This window comes from Hyla sarda, chromosome 4, assembly GCF_029499605.1.
Source record: "Hyla sarda isolate aHylSar1 chromosome 4, aHylSar1.hap1, whole genome shotgun sequence".
In the NCBI taxonomy this organism is placed as follows: Eukaryota; Metazoa; Chordata; class Amphibia; order Anura; family Hylidae; genus Hyla; species Hyla sarda.
In genome coordinates this window covers 97,803,962-97,817,557 of record NC_079192.1, presented here as the reverse complement: position 1 = coordinate 97,817,557, position 13,596 = coordinate 97,803,962, and the positions used below count along the sequence as shown (strand labels likewise).

At 42.1% G+C, this 13,596-nt stretch overlaps 1 protein-coding gene across 13 annotated transcripts in view; it reads right to left on the bottom strand.

Moving 5' to 3' along the window:
- Window positions 1–13,596, bottom strand: part of MEGF11 (multiple EGF like domains 11) — a 581,277-nt gene that overhangs the window by 74,469 nt on the left and 493,212 nt on the right. For all 13 annotated transcript variants that reach the window (XM_056571698.1, XM_056571686.1, XM_056571690.1 and 10 more), the window contains 2 exons: window positions 10,874–11,020; window positions 7,753–7,887 (listed from right to left, as the gene is read on the bottom strand). In XM_056571698.1, coding sequence (XP_056427673.1) covers window positions 7,753–7,887; window positions 10,874–11,020 — 282 coding nt within the window. The remainder of the gene's footprint in view (window positions 1–7,752; window positions 7,888–10,873; window positions 11,021–13,596) is intronic.

The window sequence follows — 13,596 nt, the reverse complement described above, 5'->3', positions numbered from 1 at the left end:
TTACTGTATCCATCTTGATATTCTGCTTCCGAAGGTGACGATTCAGGAATCTTAAATCTATTATTAGCCGCCACTTGCTGTCTGGTTTTGGCACCGGAAAGACTCTTGAGTAAATTCCTGAAAATTCCTTGCCTGGTAGAACTTCTTCTGGAGCACCTTTTTCAAGAATTTTTTTTTATAAGTGACATAATGCGAGGGTCTTTAGCATTGTTTACAAGGAATCTCTCTCTTAGAGGATGCAGAAAGTCTAGAACATATCCTTCTCTTACTATCTTTAGCACCCAGGAATCTGAAATAATGTTCTCCCAGGCAGTAGCAAAATGTTGGAGTCTTGTGCCTACAGCAGGGGCTGTCCTGGCGACAAAATTCTGTCTTCTGTGTAGCAGTGTCCGGCTGTTTTTTCTTGCCTTTTTCTTGGTAACGGTTGCGATATCGTCTAGACGATCTTTCATGGTTATTTTGGCCACAAAATAATTTTTCCCCTTTTGAGCATGAAATCTAGAGGATTTGTATCTAAAATATTTAGGTAAGGAAGGTGTTTTGTCTTTCTTATTTTCTTCAAGGACTTTGCCCAGCCTGGATCCTAGAAGTCTACCTGGCTCAAATAGTAATGCACAGAAGTTCATCTTAGAGGAAGCATCTCCAGACCATGGCTTTAACCAGATAGCCCTTCTTGCCAAGGCCATATTTTTCGCTACAACTTTAATGACATCAATGGAAGTCACATAAAAAAAATCTGCCACTGATTTCAAATCACACTATCTGAGATATCAGAAGGAAAATCATTTAACCAGAGTCGCATAGCTCTGGCCACAGGGACTGAGGACATAGCTGCTTTCTGCAAGGATGCTAGATTACAGTGAGATCTTTTTAAAAGGGTATCTGCTTTACAATCTATAGGATCTTTTAGAGTAGCCGTCTCATCTGATGGAAAAAATGGTCTTTTGGATAATCTTACAACAGCTGGATCAATGGTTGCAGGCAGTTCCCAACTCTCAGATTCTGCGGGATCTAACTTGTAAACCGACTTGAACCTTGGCCACAGGTCTAGACATCTGTCAGGCTTTCTCCATTCTCTTACCATCACTGTCTTAAGAACTGGTTGAACAGTAGAGCATTAGAATTATTTTTTGGAAAATAGAACAAACTCTTCTTATCTTGTTCTGTTTCTTGCACCTCTTTTGCCTCTAGGCACTTCTTTACACGTTTAATTAATTTATCTGCTGCATCCTTCTTTAACAGGTAAAAATCTTCCGTGACAGCATCCGAGTCAGAGGACACATCAGAGTAGGATGAAGACGTAGATGATTCTGATGAAGGAGAGGATGAATCATCCTGATAATGATGATGATGGCGGCGATGATGATGATGCCGCTTAACCTTCTTTTTAACTAGCTCAGAAGATGGAAATTGCATATGATTCTTCATCCAAGAAAATTTTCTTTTAGCTTCTTTAGCATAGCCCGTCTACTCTGGGTAACAGTTATCACAGATGTTGGAAGTGACATTTGATCCCAGCGGCTAATACATAACTAAGGAGCAGGTTTAAAGGAGGACTGTAACTTGTCCAGGCATTAATGGCAATAAACCCCTTGTTGGTCATCTGGCATGGGGAGCATGCAGGTTGCACAGCTATGATGTTTCCTCTTTCCCTTCCTTTTGCCGGAACTGCCACCAGATCCTTCATTAAGGCACGACATCTATAACAATAAAATATTATAGTATGAATAATAAGCCTAAGGAAAGAAAACAGCACCGTCCAAAAGAGCCACAATACCTCAAGAGGCAAAAAAAAAACCCTGCTGTCCTGCACATCAGCAACCATAAGCAGGGAACAGCGAGTTTAAATAAGCCTCCTAACACTGCCACCGCCCACACCCCCTCCCAGAGCTATCTGATTGGTCCAGAGCAAGATCTGGATTCAGCCCTTCCTCCGGCACCTGCGCCGATCAAACTGGAAGACACCACAAACACGTGACACCCGAACTTCTGGTCCGTGCTGGAAGATACAGCACGCACGTACAGGAGAATGGAGCAGCGCAAGTACACACACTCCTACCTGGAGGAGAGGAGAGCAAGCAACAGAACAGCCTCAACGAAGGTGAGACACCCCTAAAACGCCCGGATCCCACAGGCACAGGGGGAGCAAGTATACTCACAAACTTGAAGTCAGCCAGGCAAACGCACTGGAAATAGACAGGCGACACAAGCACAGGCATTACCAGGACAGCACACTGGCAGGGGGAACCCTAGAATACTCTATAACTAGGTCTGGCCAGGATAACCACTGGCATAAACGCTGGGGCCTGAACAACGCAAGGCCAATGCATACTTCAATCCAGGTGGGAAACAGGTGAAAAAAAAACACAGTGTGCATTGTTTCTGGGTTACCTTTATACTGTAGTGGTTGTTAAGAATTAATTGTTTAATCATTTATTATTCTAGGTGGGCAGTCCTATGGAGTGGTCAATGGGACTGGGAATATCCCTTCCGTGCTGCCGGTAGGACGAAGAAGAAAAGAACAATGTTTCTGCTGCTGTGTCATCTATAAAAACAATGGGGGATATTTATCAAAACCTGTGCAGGGGAAAAGTTGCCCAGTTGCCCATAGCAACCAATCAGATCACTTCTTTCATTTTTAACCAGGCCTCTGCAAAACGAAAGAAATTAGCTGATTGGTTGTGGTGGGCAACTGGGCAACTTCTTCTCTGGACAGGTTTTGATAAATCTCCTCCAATGTATCTGGTGGTGTGTCATGTATAAGAACAATGTATCGGCTGGTGTGTCATCTATAAGAGCAATGGGGGATATTTATCAATGCATTCCTGCCACTTTTTTGACTGTAATTTGTCACATTTGTTTTGTGCAGTAAGTCTTTGCGCCATTTTCAAGTAGACAACTTTGGCAAAAGTGACATGCAGTGCTTCATTTCTGACTATGCAGTGGACGAGATTTATTAACTATGTTGCTCAAAAGGTGCACATATAATGCGGAAATGTTTAAAAAAAACAGATTGCTTCTTTAAAAATGAAAGAAGCAATCTGGTTGCTATGGGCAACTTTTCCTCTCCACAGGTTTTGATAAAACTCCTCCATTGTTCTTATAGATGACACACCAGCTGATACACTAGGGGAGATTTATCAAAACCTGTCCAGAGGAAAAGTTGCTGAGTTGCCCATAGCATCCAATCAGGTCGCTTCTTTAATTTTTGAAAAGGCCTCTGAAAAATGAAAGAAGCTATCTGATTGGTTGCTATATGGTTGCTATATGATTCCTACAATGTCTGGCTTGTCGTAGAAAAGTGATATGCTACAGCAAGTTCTGAGGTGATTTTTCATTTGTTCAAAATTTTTGAAGTCGGTGCACCTTTACTGATAAACTTGGCGCAAGAAAGCCAAAAATACAAAAAAGGCAAGAGGAATGTCTGCACACAGCTACACAATCATAAATCACCCCCAATGTATCAGCTGGTGGGCCATCTATAAGAACAATGGAGGGGAATCATATAGCAACCATATAGCAACCACTCAGATAGCTTCTTTCATTTTTCAGAGGCCTTTTCACAAATGAAAGAAGCGATCTGATTGGTTGCTATGGGCAACTCAGCAACTTTTCCTCTAGACAGGTTTTGATAAATCTCCCCTAGTGTATCAGCTGGTGTGTCATCTATAAGAACAATGGAGGAGTTTTATCAAAACCTGTGGAGAGGAAAAGTTGCCCATAGCAACCAATCAGATTGCTTCTTTCATTTTTAAAGAAGAAATCTGTTTAGATGTTATGGGCAACTGGTCAACATTTCCTCTGCCTGGGTTTCGATAGAGGAGATTTATCAAAACCTGTCCAGCGGAAAAGTTGACCAGTTGCCCGTAACAACCAGTCAGATAGTTTCTCTAATTTAAAAAAAAAAAAAAATCTCTATAAAGTAAAGAAGCAATGTAATTGGTTGCCATGGGCAACTGCACCACTTTTCCAATACACAGGTCTTGATAAATCTTCCCCAATGTTTCCACTGGTGGGCTGTCTATAAGAACCATGTATCCACTAGTGAGCTGTCTATAAGAACCATGTATCCACTGGTGGGCTGTCTATAAGAACCATGTATCCACTGGTGGGCTGTCTATAAGAACCATGTATACACTGGTGGGCTGTCTATAAGAACCATGTATCCACTGGTGGGCTGTCTATAAGAACCATGTATCCACTGGTGGGCTGTCTATAAGAACTATGTATCCACTGGTGGGCTGTCTATAAGAACCATGTATCCACTGGTGGGTTGTCTATAAGAACCATGTATCCACTGGTGGGCTGTCTATAAGAACCATGTTTCCACTGGTGGGCTGTCTATAAGAACCATGTTTCCACTGGTGGGCTGTCTATAAGAACCATGTATCCACTGGTGGGCTGTCTATAAGAACCATGTATCCACTGGTGGGTTGTCTATAAGAACCATGTATCCACTGGTGGGCTGTCTATAAGAACCATGTATCCACTGGTGGGTTGTCTATAAGAACCATGTATCCACTGGTGGGCTGTCTATAAGAACCATGTATCCACTGGTGGGTTGTCTATAAGAACCATGTATCCACTGGTGGGCTGTCTATAAGAACCATGTTTACACTGGTGGGCTGTCTATAAGAACCATGTATCCACTGGTGGGCTGTCTATAAGAACCATGTTTCCACTGGTGGGCTGTCTATAAGAACCATGTATCCACTGGTGGGCTGTCTATAAGAACCATGTATCCACTGGTGGGTTGTCTATAAGAACCATGTATCCACTGGTGGGCTGTCTATAAGAACCATGTATCCACTGGTGGGCTGTCTATAAGAACCATGTATCCACTGGTGGGTTGTCTATAAGAACCATGTATCCACTGGTGGGCTGTCTATAAGAACCATGTATCCACTGGTGGGCTGTCTATAAGAACCATGTATCCACTGGTGGGCTGTCTATAAGAACCATGTATCCACTGGTGGGTTGTCTATAAGAACCATGTATCCACTGGTGGGCTGTCTATAAGAACCATGTATCCACTGGTGGGTTGTCTATAAGAACCATGTATCCACTGGTGGGCTGTCTATAAGAACAATGTTGTTGCCCGTAGTAACCACCACATTGGGAAGTATTTTTTTTTTATCTGCCCCGGTTTTCATGGCCCTTATGTCTTCTAGCATCAGTGAACAGCCCAAACCTCTTCTAAGAAATACATTCATGCTTTACAAGGTATCCAAATGTCTATTGTTTCAAGAACAGAAATAGGACTTTACAATACTATGCTCGTATGTTGGAGAAGCTCCGCTCTAGACCCTTTTATGTGTAAGAGTGACAGCTCTTGGGTTCAGGGCTTTCTCACCTTCCATTTCACTGAACTCCGTTTTTTATCTTATGTTCAAATCGTTCACTAAGAGATCTGCTGCTTGACACAGAAATTCTGTGATGTGCCATTCATGCATCAAGCTTTCTGCGTGGAAGGTTCTGCTTTATGCATTAACGTAAAATGAAAACGTGTTTTCCAAACAAGGCATCCGCTTTGTGATTTCAAGTGAGAAAAAATACAGCAAATTGGCCACAGTGTCTTTATGAGTCACAATAGAACATATTGGAAATGTGTATAAATACAATGAAGTACGGTTAAATAATCATTGCTATTTTTACACAATAACAAGGTACACTGAGAGATACTGGTAAAATGGAGCTTGTTGCTAGAGGGGTGGTGCACCCCCTGATTATCTCGCTCTCTGCAGCATTTCGGTGACAGAAAGAATACAGCTTGTTGATGTTTAGGGATGGGGGGTGTCCTGATATAGCTCTGGAATAATGTTTTTCTGCATTATTTCCCACAGTGAGGGGGGTTGTCACAGGTTTATTATCAGAAAACTGAATCCTACCAGAAAACATCAGAAAAATGCCATTGTGATAAAGCCTTATCTATCCACAGACCGTCCAATGACATAGACAGCGTAATCCGCAAGCTGTGTGACAGAGACATTAGCAACCTACCCCTCCCCCTGGCGCTGTTTCCTCAATCCTAGTCACCTGGCCCCTTCCAGCTTGAACAATCTGATAAGAACCCTGCCACCCCCATGAAGGTTTTTTTTTTCTAGTTTGATTTTGTCTTCCAAGGAAAAAGATCTTGGTAATGAGGCAGCACCTGTTAACAGTGATAAAGCTCCATGTCTATATCGTCTGCATCGCTCTCAGTGTTCTATCTGCATTCCGATATGATGGGAACAGACACAACCACACAGGACAAACTCAGAGGCCTGATGCTGATACTGTACCTAATGGTAATCATTTATATCTCTGGAGCAGTTATTTATTTAATAATGTCGGATATAGACATATGACCCCATCGGTAATTTGTTTTTATTCAACTGTGGCAAATAAATAACATCCATAAATTAAAATGGCCATACCATCCATTAGAATGCATGCTTATGTGGACCAGATGTGCATATGTGTGGTGGACAAGTTCCGCATCTCCAGCTGCTACTCCAGACTAGTTGGGTGGCTGAGCTAATTTTGCACAAAATGTATGTATTTCTCTGTTAGCAAAACAAATCTAAGCATGCATTGAGTTCTACAGGGTTAAAGTCTTTTCATGTATTGCATCATTCTGTACAGCTGAATGATTGATAAAAAACATACCCTAACATTGCCCCAAAGCCTTGGCCCAGCGAAGAGCACATGTCAGCTTATCTGTCCTGTCACACTACACATTCCTGAGGAGACTGATTTCTGTGAGCCTAGGTATAGCTAATGTCAGGCATTTCCCTACAAATAAGTCACATTTTCATTAGTCCTGTCTACAAGCAAGCTCAAGTCTATGTCCAGTCAATCTTGCTGCAAGGATTGCTAAGCTCTTCAGCTTGCTTTGGAGTATGGAAGGAAACTGGCGTACCCAGAGGAATCCCATGCAAACACAGGGAGAACATAATGTACACACTTGTTGCCAATGTTGTCCTCGGTGGGATTTCAACCTAGGACCCCAGCGCTGTAAGGCAACAGTGCAAACCGCTAAGCCACTGTGCTTAGTGTATGCAAATGACTTGTTATTTTGGACATTGCAAATAAGTTCAAGTTAAAGTTGTTCACCGAAAACCCTGCCTGTCAGAAGTCTCATTTCTAGACTTTATGTAGGGGATCAGCTTTATCTGAAAAAGGATATTAGCCTCATGACATACCAGAGACTACAACCCTCATTATACCAATCCACTCATCACCCCCGTAGCCACCACAAACATGAACTTTATGGAGCAGAATATAAATCTCTGGCACACAAAAAAAACAGGATTAGATAAAAAATAAGTAGCAACCACTAATTGCAATGGCCATTTCACCTACTAGTATGCATGCATCTCTAGTGTATGTGTGGTGGTCCTTTACGGCATCAAAAATCTATCTGTCCAGTTAAATCTAGGCTGGAATGTATCTAATTTTTATGTCTAAATGTAGACAATGACACCAGTTATTTGATTGGCTTGGTGCCCATAAGCAGTACTTCTTGGGAGTGACCCCTAATGGCTGGCCAAGGCTTCTTAAGGTCCTTTGTCTTCTTTTCCAAGAACTTATTGAGTTATTTTTTTTAGATAAGACCCACATTTGTCCATAGGTAGTATCTGATTTGAAATTCAGCCCCACTGACCCGTTAGAATGGACTGTAAAACCAAATACAACCCCCAAAAAAAGGTGTTGCGCTGTTTCTAATCCTGGACAAACATTTTTAAAAACTAATAAAATACTTGTTATTACCTTGGTTGCAAAGCGGCCCATAAAATCCTGGTAGGCAGTCACAATGGCCTGTTATGTGGTGACAGGGTCCATTGGCGTGAACACACTGGGGACATGTTTGGCTGCAGCGATGTCCATAAAATCCAGGAGAGCAAACTGCAAAGATTAAAAGTGATATATGAAAGACAATAAACCTTGGTTGGTTTACACAGACATAGGGAATACTGTTTGTAGTGTGAGACAGTGAAAGGAATGGTCATCAGGGATCACTATATTCCCTTAAGGTACCTGTTATGTGGATACCAGGTTTCAGAAAGCGCATATCTCATCCAGGGAAGCTGGATGGGATATAGGAAATCCAGGAAATAGTTAAAATCCCTGGTGAGATTTACCTTGCTTTTGGTAAGCCCTGTTATCAGGTCTGCATTTTATGGGATAAAACTTGGGTTTGATAGTGGGGTCTTTTATCCCCTTCTGGGCCACTACAGGTTTTCAGACTAGCCCAAATCAGAACAGGTGCTGAAGACAGCTCATCAATGAGCCTTAAAGGGGTACTCCACTGGGCAGCATTCAGAAGTAAATGTTCTGAACGCTGTTTTCGCGCTGCAGGGGTCGGCAACACCCCCTCAATGCAAGTCTATGGGAGGGGGTGTGACGGCCGACCCCCGCAGCGAGAAAACAGCGTTCGGAAGTAAATGCCCAGTGGAGTACCCCTTTAAAACTACATGAGGGTCAGTCTCCAAGTGAGGAGCTCCTGATAAGAGTTGGAGCCTCAAAAAAGGGGACATTTACCCTGTGTGAGTAACACATTTGCTGGCTACTATTTTGTTAGGTGGCTGGTAGTAAGCCACCTGTACAGAGAGATAAGATTTTGTGTAGTTAGCACTGGACAAGCAGGATTTATATTGCATTTGTTTGTGCCTGAAGTTAAAGGCTATACTGGTTTTGTTACTGAAAAATAAAAACAGGAGAAACCATGCTTGAACGTCACTTCTGTGTCCCTGTCTCCGACAGCTTTTACAACTATGTGACTGGTTTTACGGAGCTAATCCCCCACAGTAGTCATCTAATGCAAGCCACTCTTTTTGCAGTAGTGGCGCCGACAAATATTACCCAAGTGAACCTAGTCTGTTAGAAGCTGCATTGTTTATTTGTTGAGATCTGTATATTTGTGTAATATGGAGTGTATCAGGCATTTGTATCATAGGAAATGCTTGTTAGTAGATGGCTCAGTCATGTGAGAAAAAATAAATGAAAAGACAATTACAGAAAAGTAAAAAAAAAAAAAAAAGTATGGCAGAAGTACTGGTACAATGATCTGGGCAAATGGAAAACCACAAAAACTGCAGAACAAAATAGTAATCCACAGTGACATAAATTTTGATACATGCAATATCCTTCTCTCTCCATGTGTCATCATAATATTTCTCTATATAAAACTACAATATTGATAAGCATATGACAGTATCATCTTAATAACATTTCCACAGCAAACCATCAGAGCAGCCACAATATACATAAACGCTACAGAGTTACCTGGGGCATGACCAACTACCAATAAACACTAGCATAGCAGGTTTTTCAGCACCACTACCCATGCTGTGGAGTGTAAAATGTAATGTACTCATGATTTAAAGACCCACTTTGTTGCATGCCTCTTCTGTTTATATCACAGTATTGTGTAGACTGGGTCAGATTGTAGTCTAGAATGCTTGACTGATGAAGCTGCATTACAAAACACAACGGCATTGGGGGGAGGCTACATATTTTAAATGACTGAAAACAGCATTAAATGTGCAGGTTCAAATTCTGCACATCAAATGTGTGCAGAATACTGTACGTGTGAATAGACCCTTAGGGGTTTATTCACACGGCAGAATTTCCGCTTGCGGAATTCCGCCTCAAATTAACGCCCATAGACTTCTATGGGATTCCGCACTCCCATTAACACTTCTGAATTTCTGCTTGCCGCAAACGGGAATTCAGAAGTGTGAATGGGTGCGGAGTGCGGAATCTGCAGCAAAAAATCTGCAGCTTCAAAACCTATGTATTAAATATGTGTAGGATACTATAAGTGTGAATAGATCCTTAAAGATTACCTGTCACCAAATAAACATTTAATATTGCATTCCTTGTGTAATTAGCAGACACTTTCCCATTCATTTGTTTTTAAAATTATCAACATAAATATGTTTAAAATGTAATTGAAAAAAACAGGCACTAGGTGGCTCGATTCTGTTCCCTGCTGCAATTAATACAGTGAGTTTGGTCTCCTCCTGGCCTGGCAGGAGACCAAACTCAGGAAGTGTTTCTCTGCTCTGAGCTTGATTGAAAGCTGCACAGTGCCTCACTGGAACATGCATAGAGCCACACTGAAAGATGCACAGAGCTTGAGGTCTTCTATTCCTCACAGCACTGATGTGAGGGTAGAAGTGGTCCTCCAGGAGGCTTCAGTAATGTCATGCCTGCTGGGAAACACCCACTTTCTCCTGCTGGGAGATTGCACTATGTGAGCAAGAATAAAGGTATGATACACAGCTTTTTAAAGCTCTGAAATTTTTTAAAAGGTAGGGAGGGGTGTTAGGGAAGTTAGGGAGCATAGCCGGAGTTAGTTTAGAAAAGTTTATTTGGTGAAAGGTACATTTTAAGTATAAATTATTAAACCTGTCATATGGGAAAATACCTGTGGAGAAACTTTTCATGATGCCTGTTAACTGGCATTTAAAATAGTGTTCACCGTGTTATTTTTATCTTCTGGATTGGATTTGCACCAAAATGATCATCTAATTTTGCCTTATGTTCAAGTTACTTGACCTGGCTTTGTCATCTTTCTTGCTGTAGGCTAAGAGGGGGACATGGTTTGCAGATGCACTGATAAATGTAATGAATTTAGCATTTTTACAAAAAAAATAATTTGTGCAAATGAACTCCAGTGACCAGCTGGCATATGAATGTGTGTGAGTTTTTCACCATGTTTTGCACTATCCAGGGGCTTACTGTCATTTGCGCAAGCTTATGAGGTGACGTGCAACACATAATAAATTTTGCGCAACTGTGAAAAAGATACACAATGCAGATTTAGCATTGCAGTCCCCTCATAGTAAATATATAGAATATTTTGTAACTGCAGATTTTTCCTTACTTCTTTGGCACAAGGTTCCTCGATATCCTGGAGCACACTCACAGCTCCCATCCTCAGGTGAGCATGAACCCCCGTTCTCGCAGTGACATGACATGGAGCAGTTGGGTCCCCAGCGTCCTTGAGCACACACATTGTCACAATGAATGCCTGCAAATAGAGGGAGATCATCAAAACACAGTATCTAGGGAAGGCCTCTATGTCAGAAGACAGTCTTAGTTAAATTACACGAGATTTGAAAGTAAACATTTTTTGACTGTTTGCTAGTATTATTCTGGCTTTTTTTTACTTTTATGGTACTTGGACACAATATGACATGGTGTATGACTTTATTTTTTTTTTTTTATAAAACCACTGCAGAGTGTACCAATGGTGCCCATGACTTGCTTCCAATCATCTCTTTTTGTGTTATTGTCTTATTTATTTTTACTGATGATTTGTGTGTTGTGTTTGGGTGTTAATGTAGTGTATGACCCAAACACTCACCTTGGCTCCAAAACTTAATACCCTCCAGGCACAGAGAATAACCAGGATGCCCAGTGGTAGAGTGTCAGTTTATCAGGTTATAAGAAACATGATGAAGAGGCACTATTAGCCAAAGAACATGTTGTTTTGTGAACCTTTAATAAAATATCCATCATTTATCCTCTCTACCATTGGATGTCCTGGTGATTCTTTGTGCCTGGAAGCAATTCAATCAAGCCAAAGTTAATGTTTGCACTCGTCCATTACCTTAACCTATTGTTTCACCTGTCTGCAACGGCTTTCAAATAGGAAGGCAGATCGAGTGAATAAGCCATGGGATTAAGTATTTTTTTTTTTTACTTAATAGGTACCCAAATAGCGTGGACCCAGTTTATAATAAGGTACCTTAAAGCGGATGTATTTGGAGAATAACCACACTTTATCCCCAGGTGAGATTTCGGGAGGAGGGCATTTTTTCTTGTCCACTTGCGACTTCATATGGGTCGTGGCATATAGAAGGGAGTGACGAGTCTTCTGCCAGATGGAGACGAAATTCCGTACTGGATCGTCAGCCATAGGAACTCCGGAAGAAGAAGACAAGGGAAGAGGAGAATGAGGATGAAGCCAATAGACTACAAAGAAGGGTGAAGTCCCAGTGGACTCAGAATATGGATGTAAGAAAACTCGGCCCTGGGACATAAATCGGCCCAGTCGTCTTGGCGAGCAGAGACAAAATGGCGGAGATAGTCCCCCATGACCCGGTTCACCCTTTGAACCTAACCATTGGATTGAGGGTTGTAAGCTGAGAAGTCCAATTTAACTTGGAGACGTGAGCAGAGGGCCCTCTAGTACTTAGAGACAAACTGAACTCCCCGGTCAGAGACAATATGAGTAGGCAACACATGGAGCTGGAAGATATGACAAAGGAATAGCTTGGCAAGCTGCGGTGCAGTAGGTAAACCAGGCAAGGGCATTTTAGAAAATCCGTCCACAACAACCCAGATGACCGTATTGCCTCCAGTAGAAGGAAGGTCAGTAATAAAATCCATTGCTATGTCAGTCCAGGGCAGCTCAGGAACTGGCAAAGGAAGCAGAAAACCAGCAGGCTAGGCACGAGGGGTCTTGTCCCGGGCACAGACCGAACATGAATGAACGAAGTCAACCACATCCTGTTTTAAAGTTGGCGACCAATACTGTTGGGAGATAAGTTGCAAGGACTTCCGAATACCGGCATGACCGGCCAATAAATAGGAATGACCCCATTTCAAGACTCTGAGTTTTAGACAGGTAGTTATGTAAGTCTTCCCAGGAGGCAGGTGCTGAAGACTTGCTGGTTCTGCGGAAATGAAACGATTAGGACGAACAATATGTTGAGGGTGAGATTCTTGGTCTTCAGAGGATCTAGATAGAGTGTCATCCCGAAGATTCTTCTCTGCTGGACAGAAGTGAATAAAAAAGTCAAATCTGGAGAAGAACAGAGACCAGCGTGGGTTGAGACCATGGGCAGTCTGTAGATAGAGTAAGTTCTTGTGGTCAGTATAAATAGTAAGCAGATGTACAGAGCCCTCCAAGAGATGATGCCATTCTTCCAAGACCAACTTGATAGCCAAGAGCTTGCGATCTCCAACGGTATAATTTCTCTCCGGAGGAGAGAAGGTCTTAGACAAAAAAACGCAGGTTACAGTTTTTCCTTTGGAGGATTTTTGTGTCAAAGCTGCACCTGCACCAACTGAAGAAGCACCCACTTCCAAAATAAATGGCTTGCCTAGATCGGATCTTGACAACACAGGAGAAGAAGCGAAGGTGGACTTTAACTGTTTGAATGCTTTTTCTGCCTCAGGAGTCCAGACCTTGGGATTAGCAGTTTTCTTGGTAAGAGAAGCGATGGGAGCAACCAAGGTGGAGTAGTGAGGAATAAATTGCCGATAATAATTGGCAAAGCCGAGAAAGCCCTGAATCACTTTCAAGCCAGAAGGTTGAGACCAATCCAGTACAGCGGACAACTTGTTAGGATCCATTTGTAGACCTTGGCTGGTAACAATATAACCCACAAACAGAAGGCTGGTCTTTTCAAAAGTACACTTCTCAAGTTTTGCATAGAGATGGTTGTCTCGGAGACAATGTAAAACTTGGCGGAGGTGTGGACGATGAGTGTGGAGATTGGGCGAGTAGATGAGAATGTCATCCAAATAGATGACACAGAAGTATAGGAGGTCACGAAAAATGTCATTGACAAATTCCTGGAAGACTGCTGGAGCATT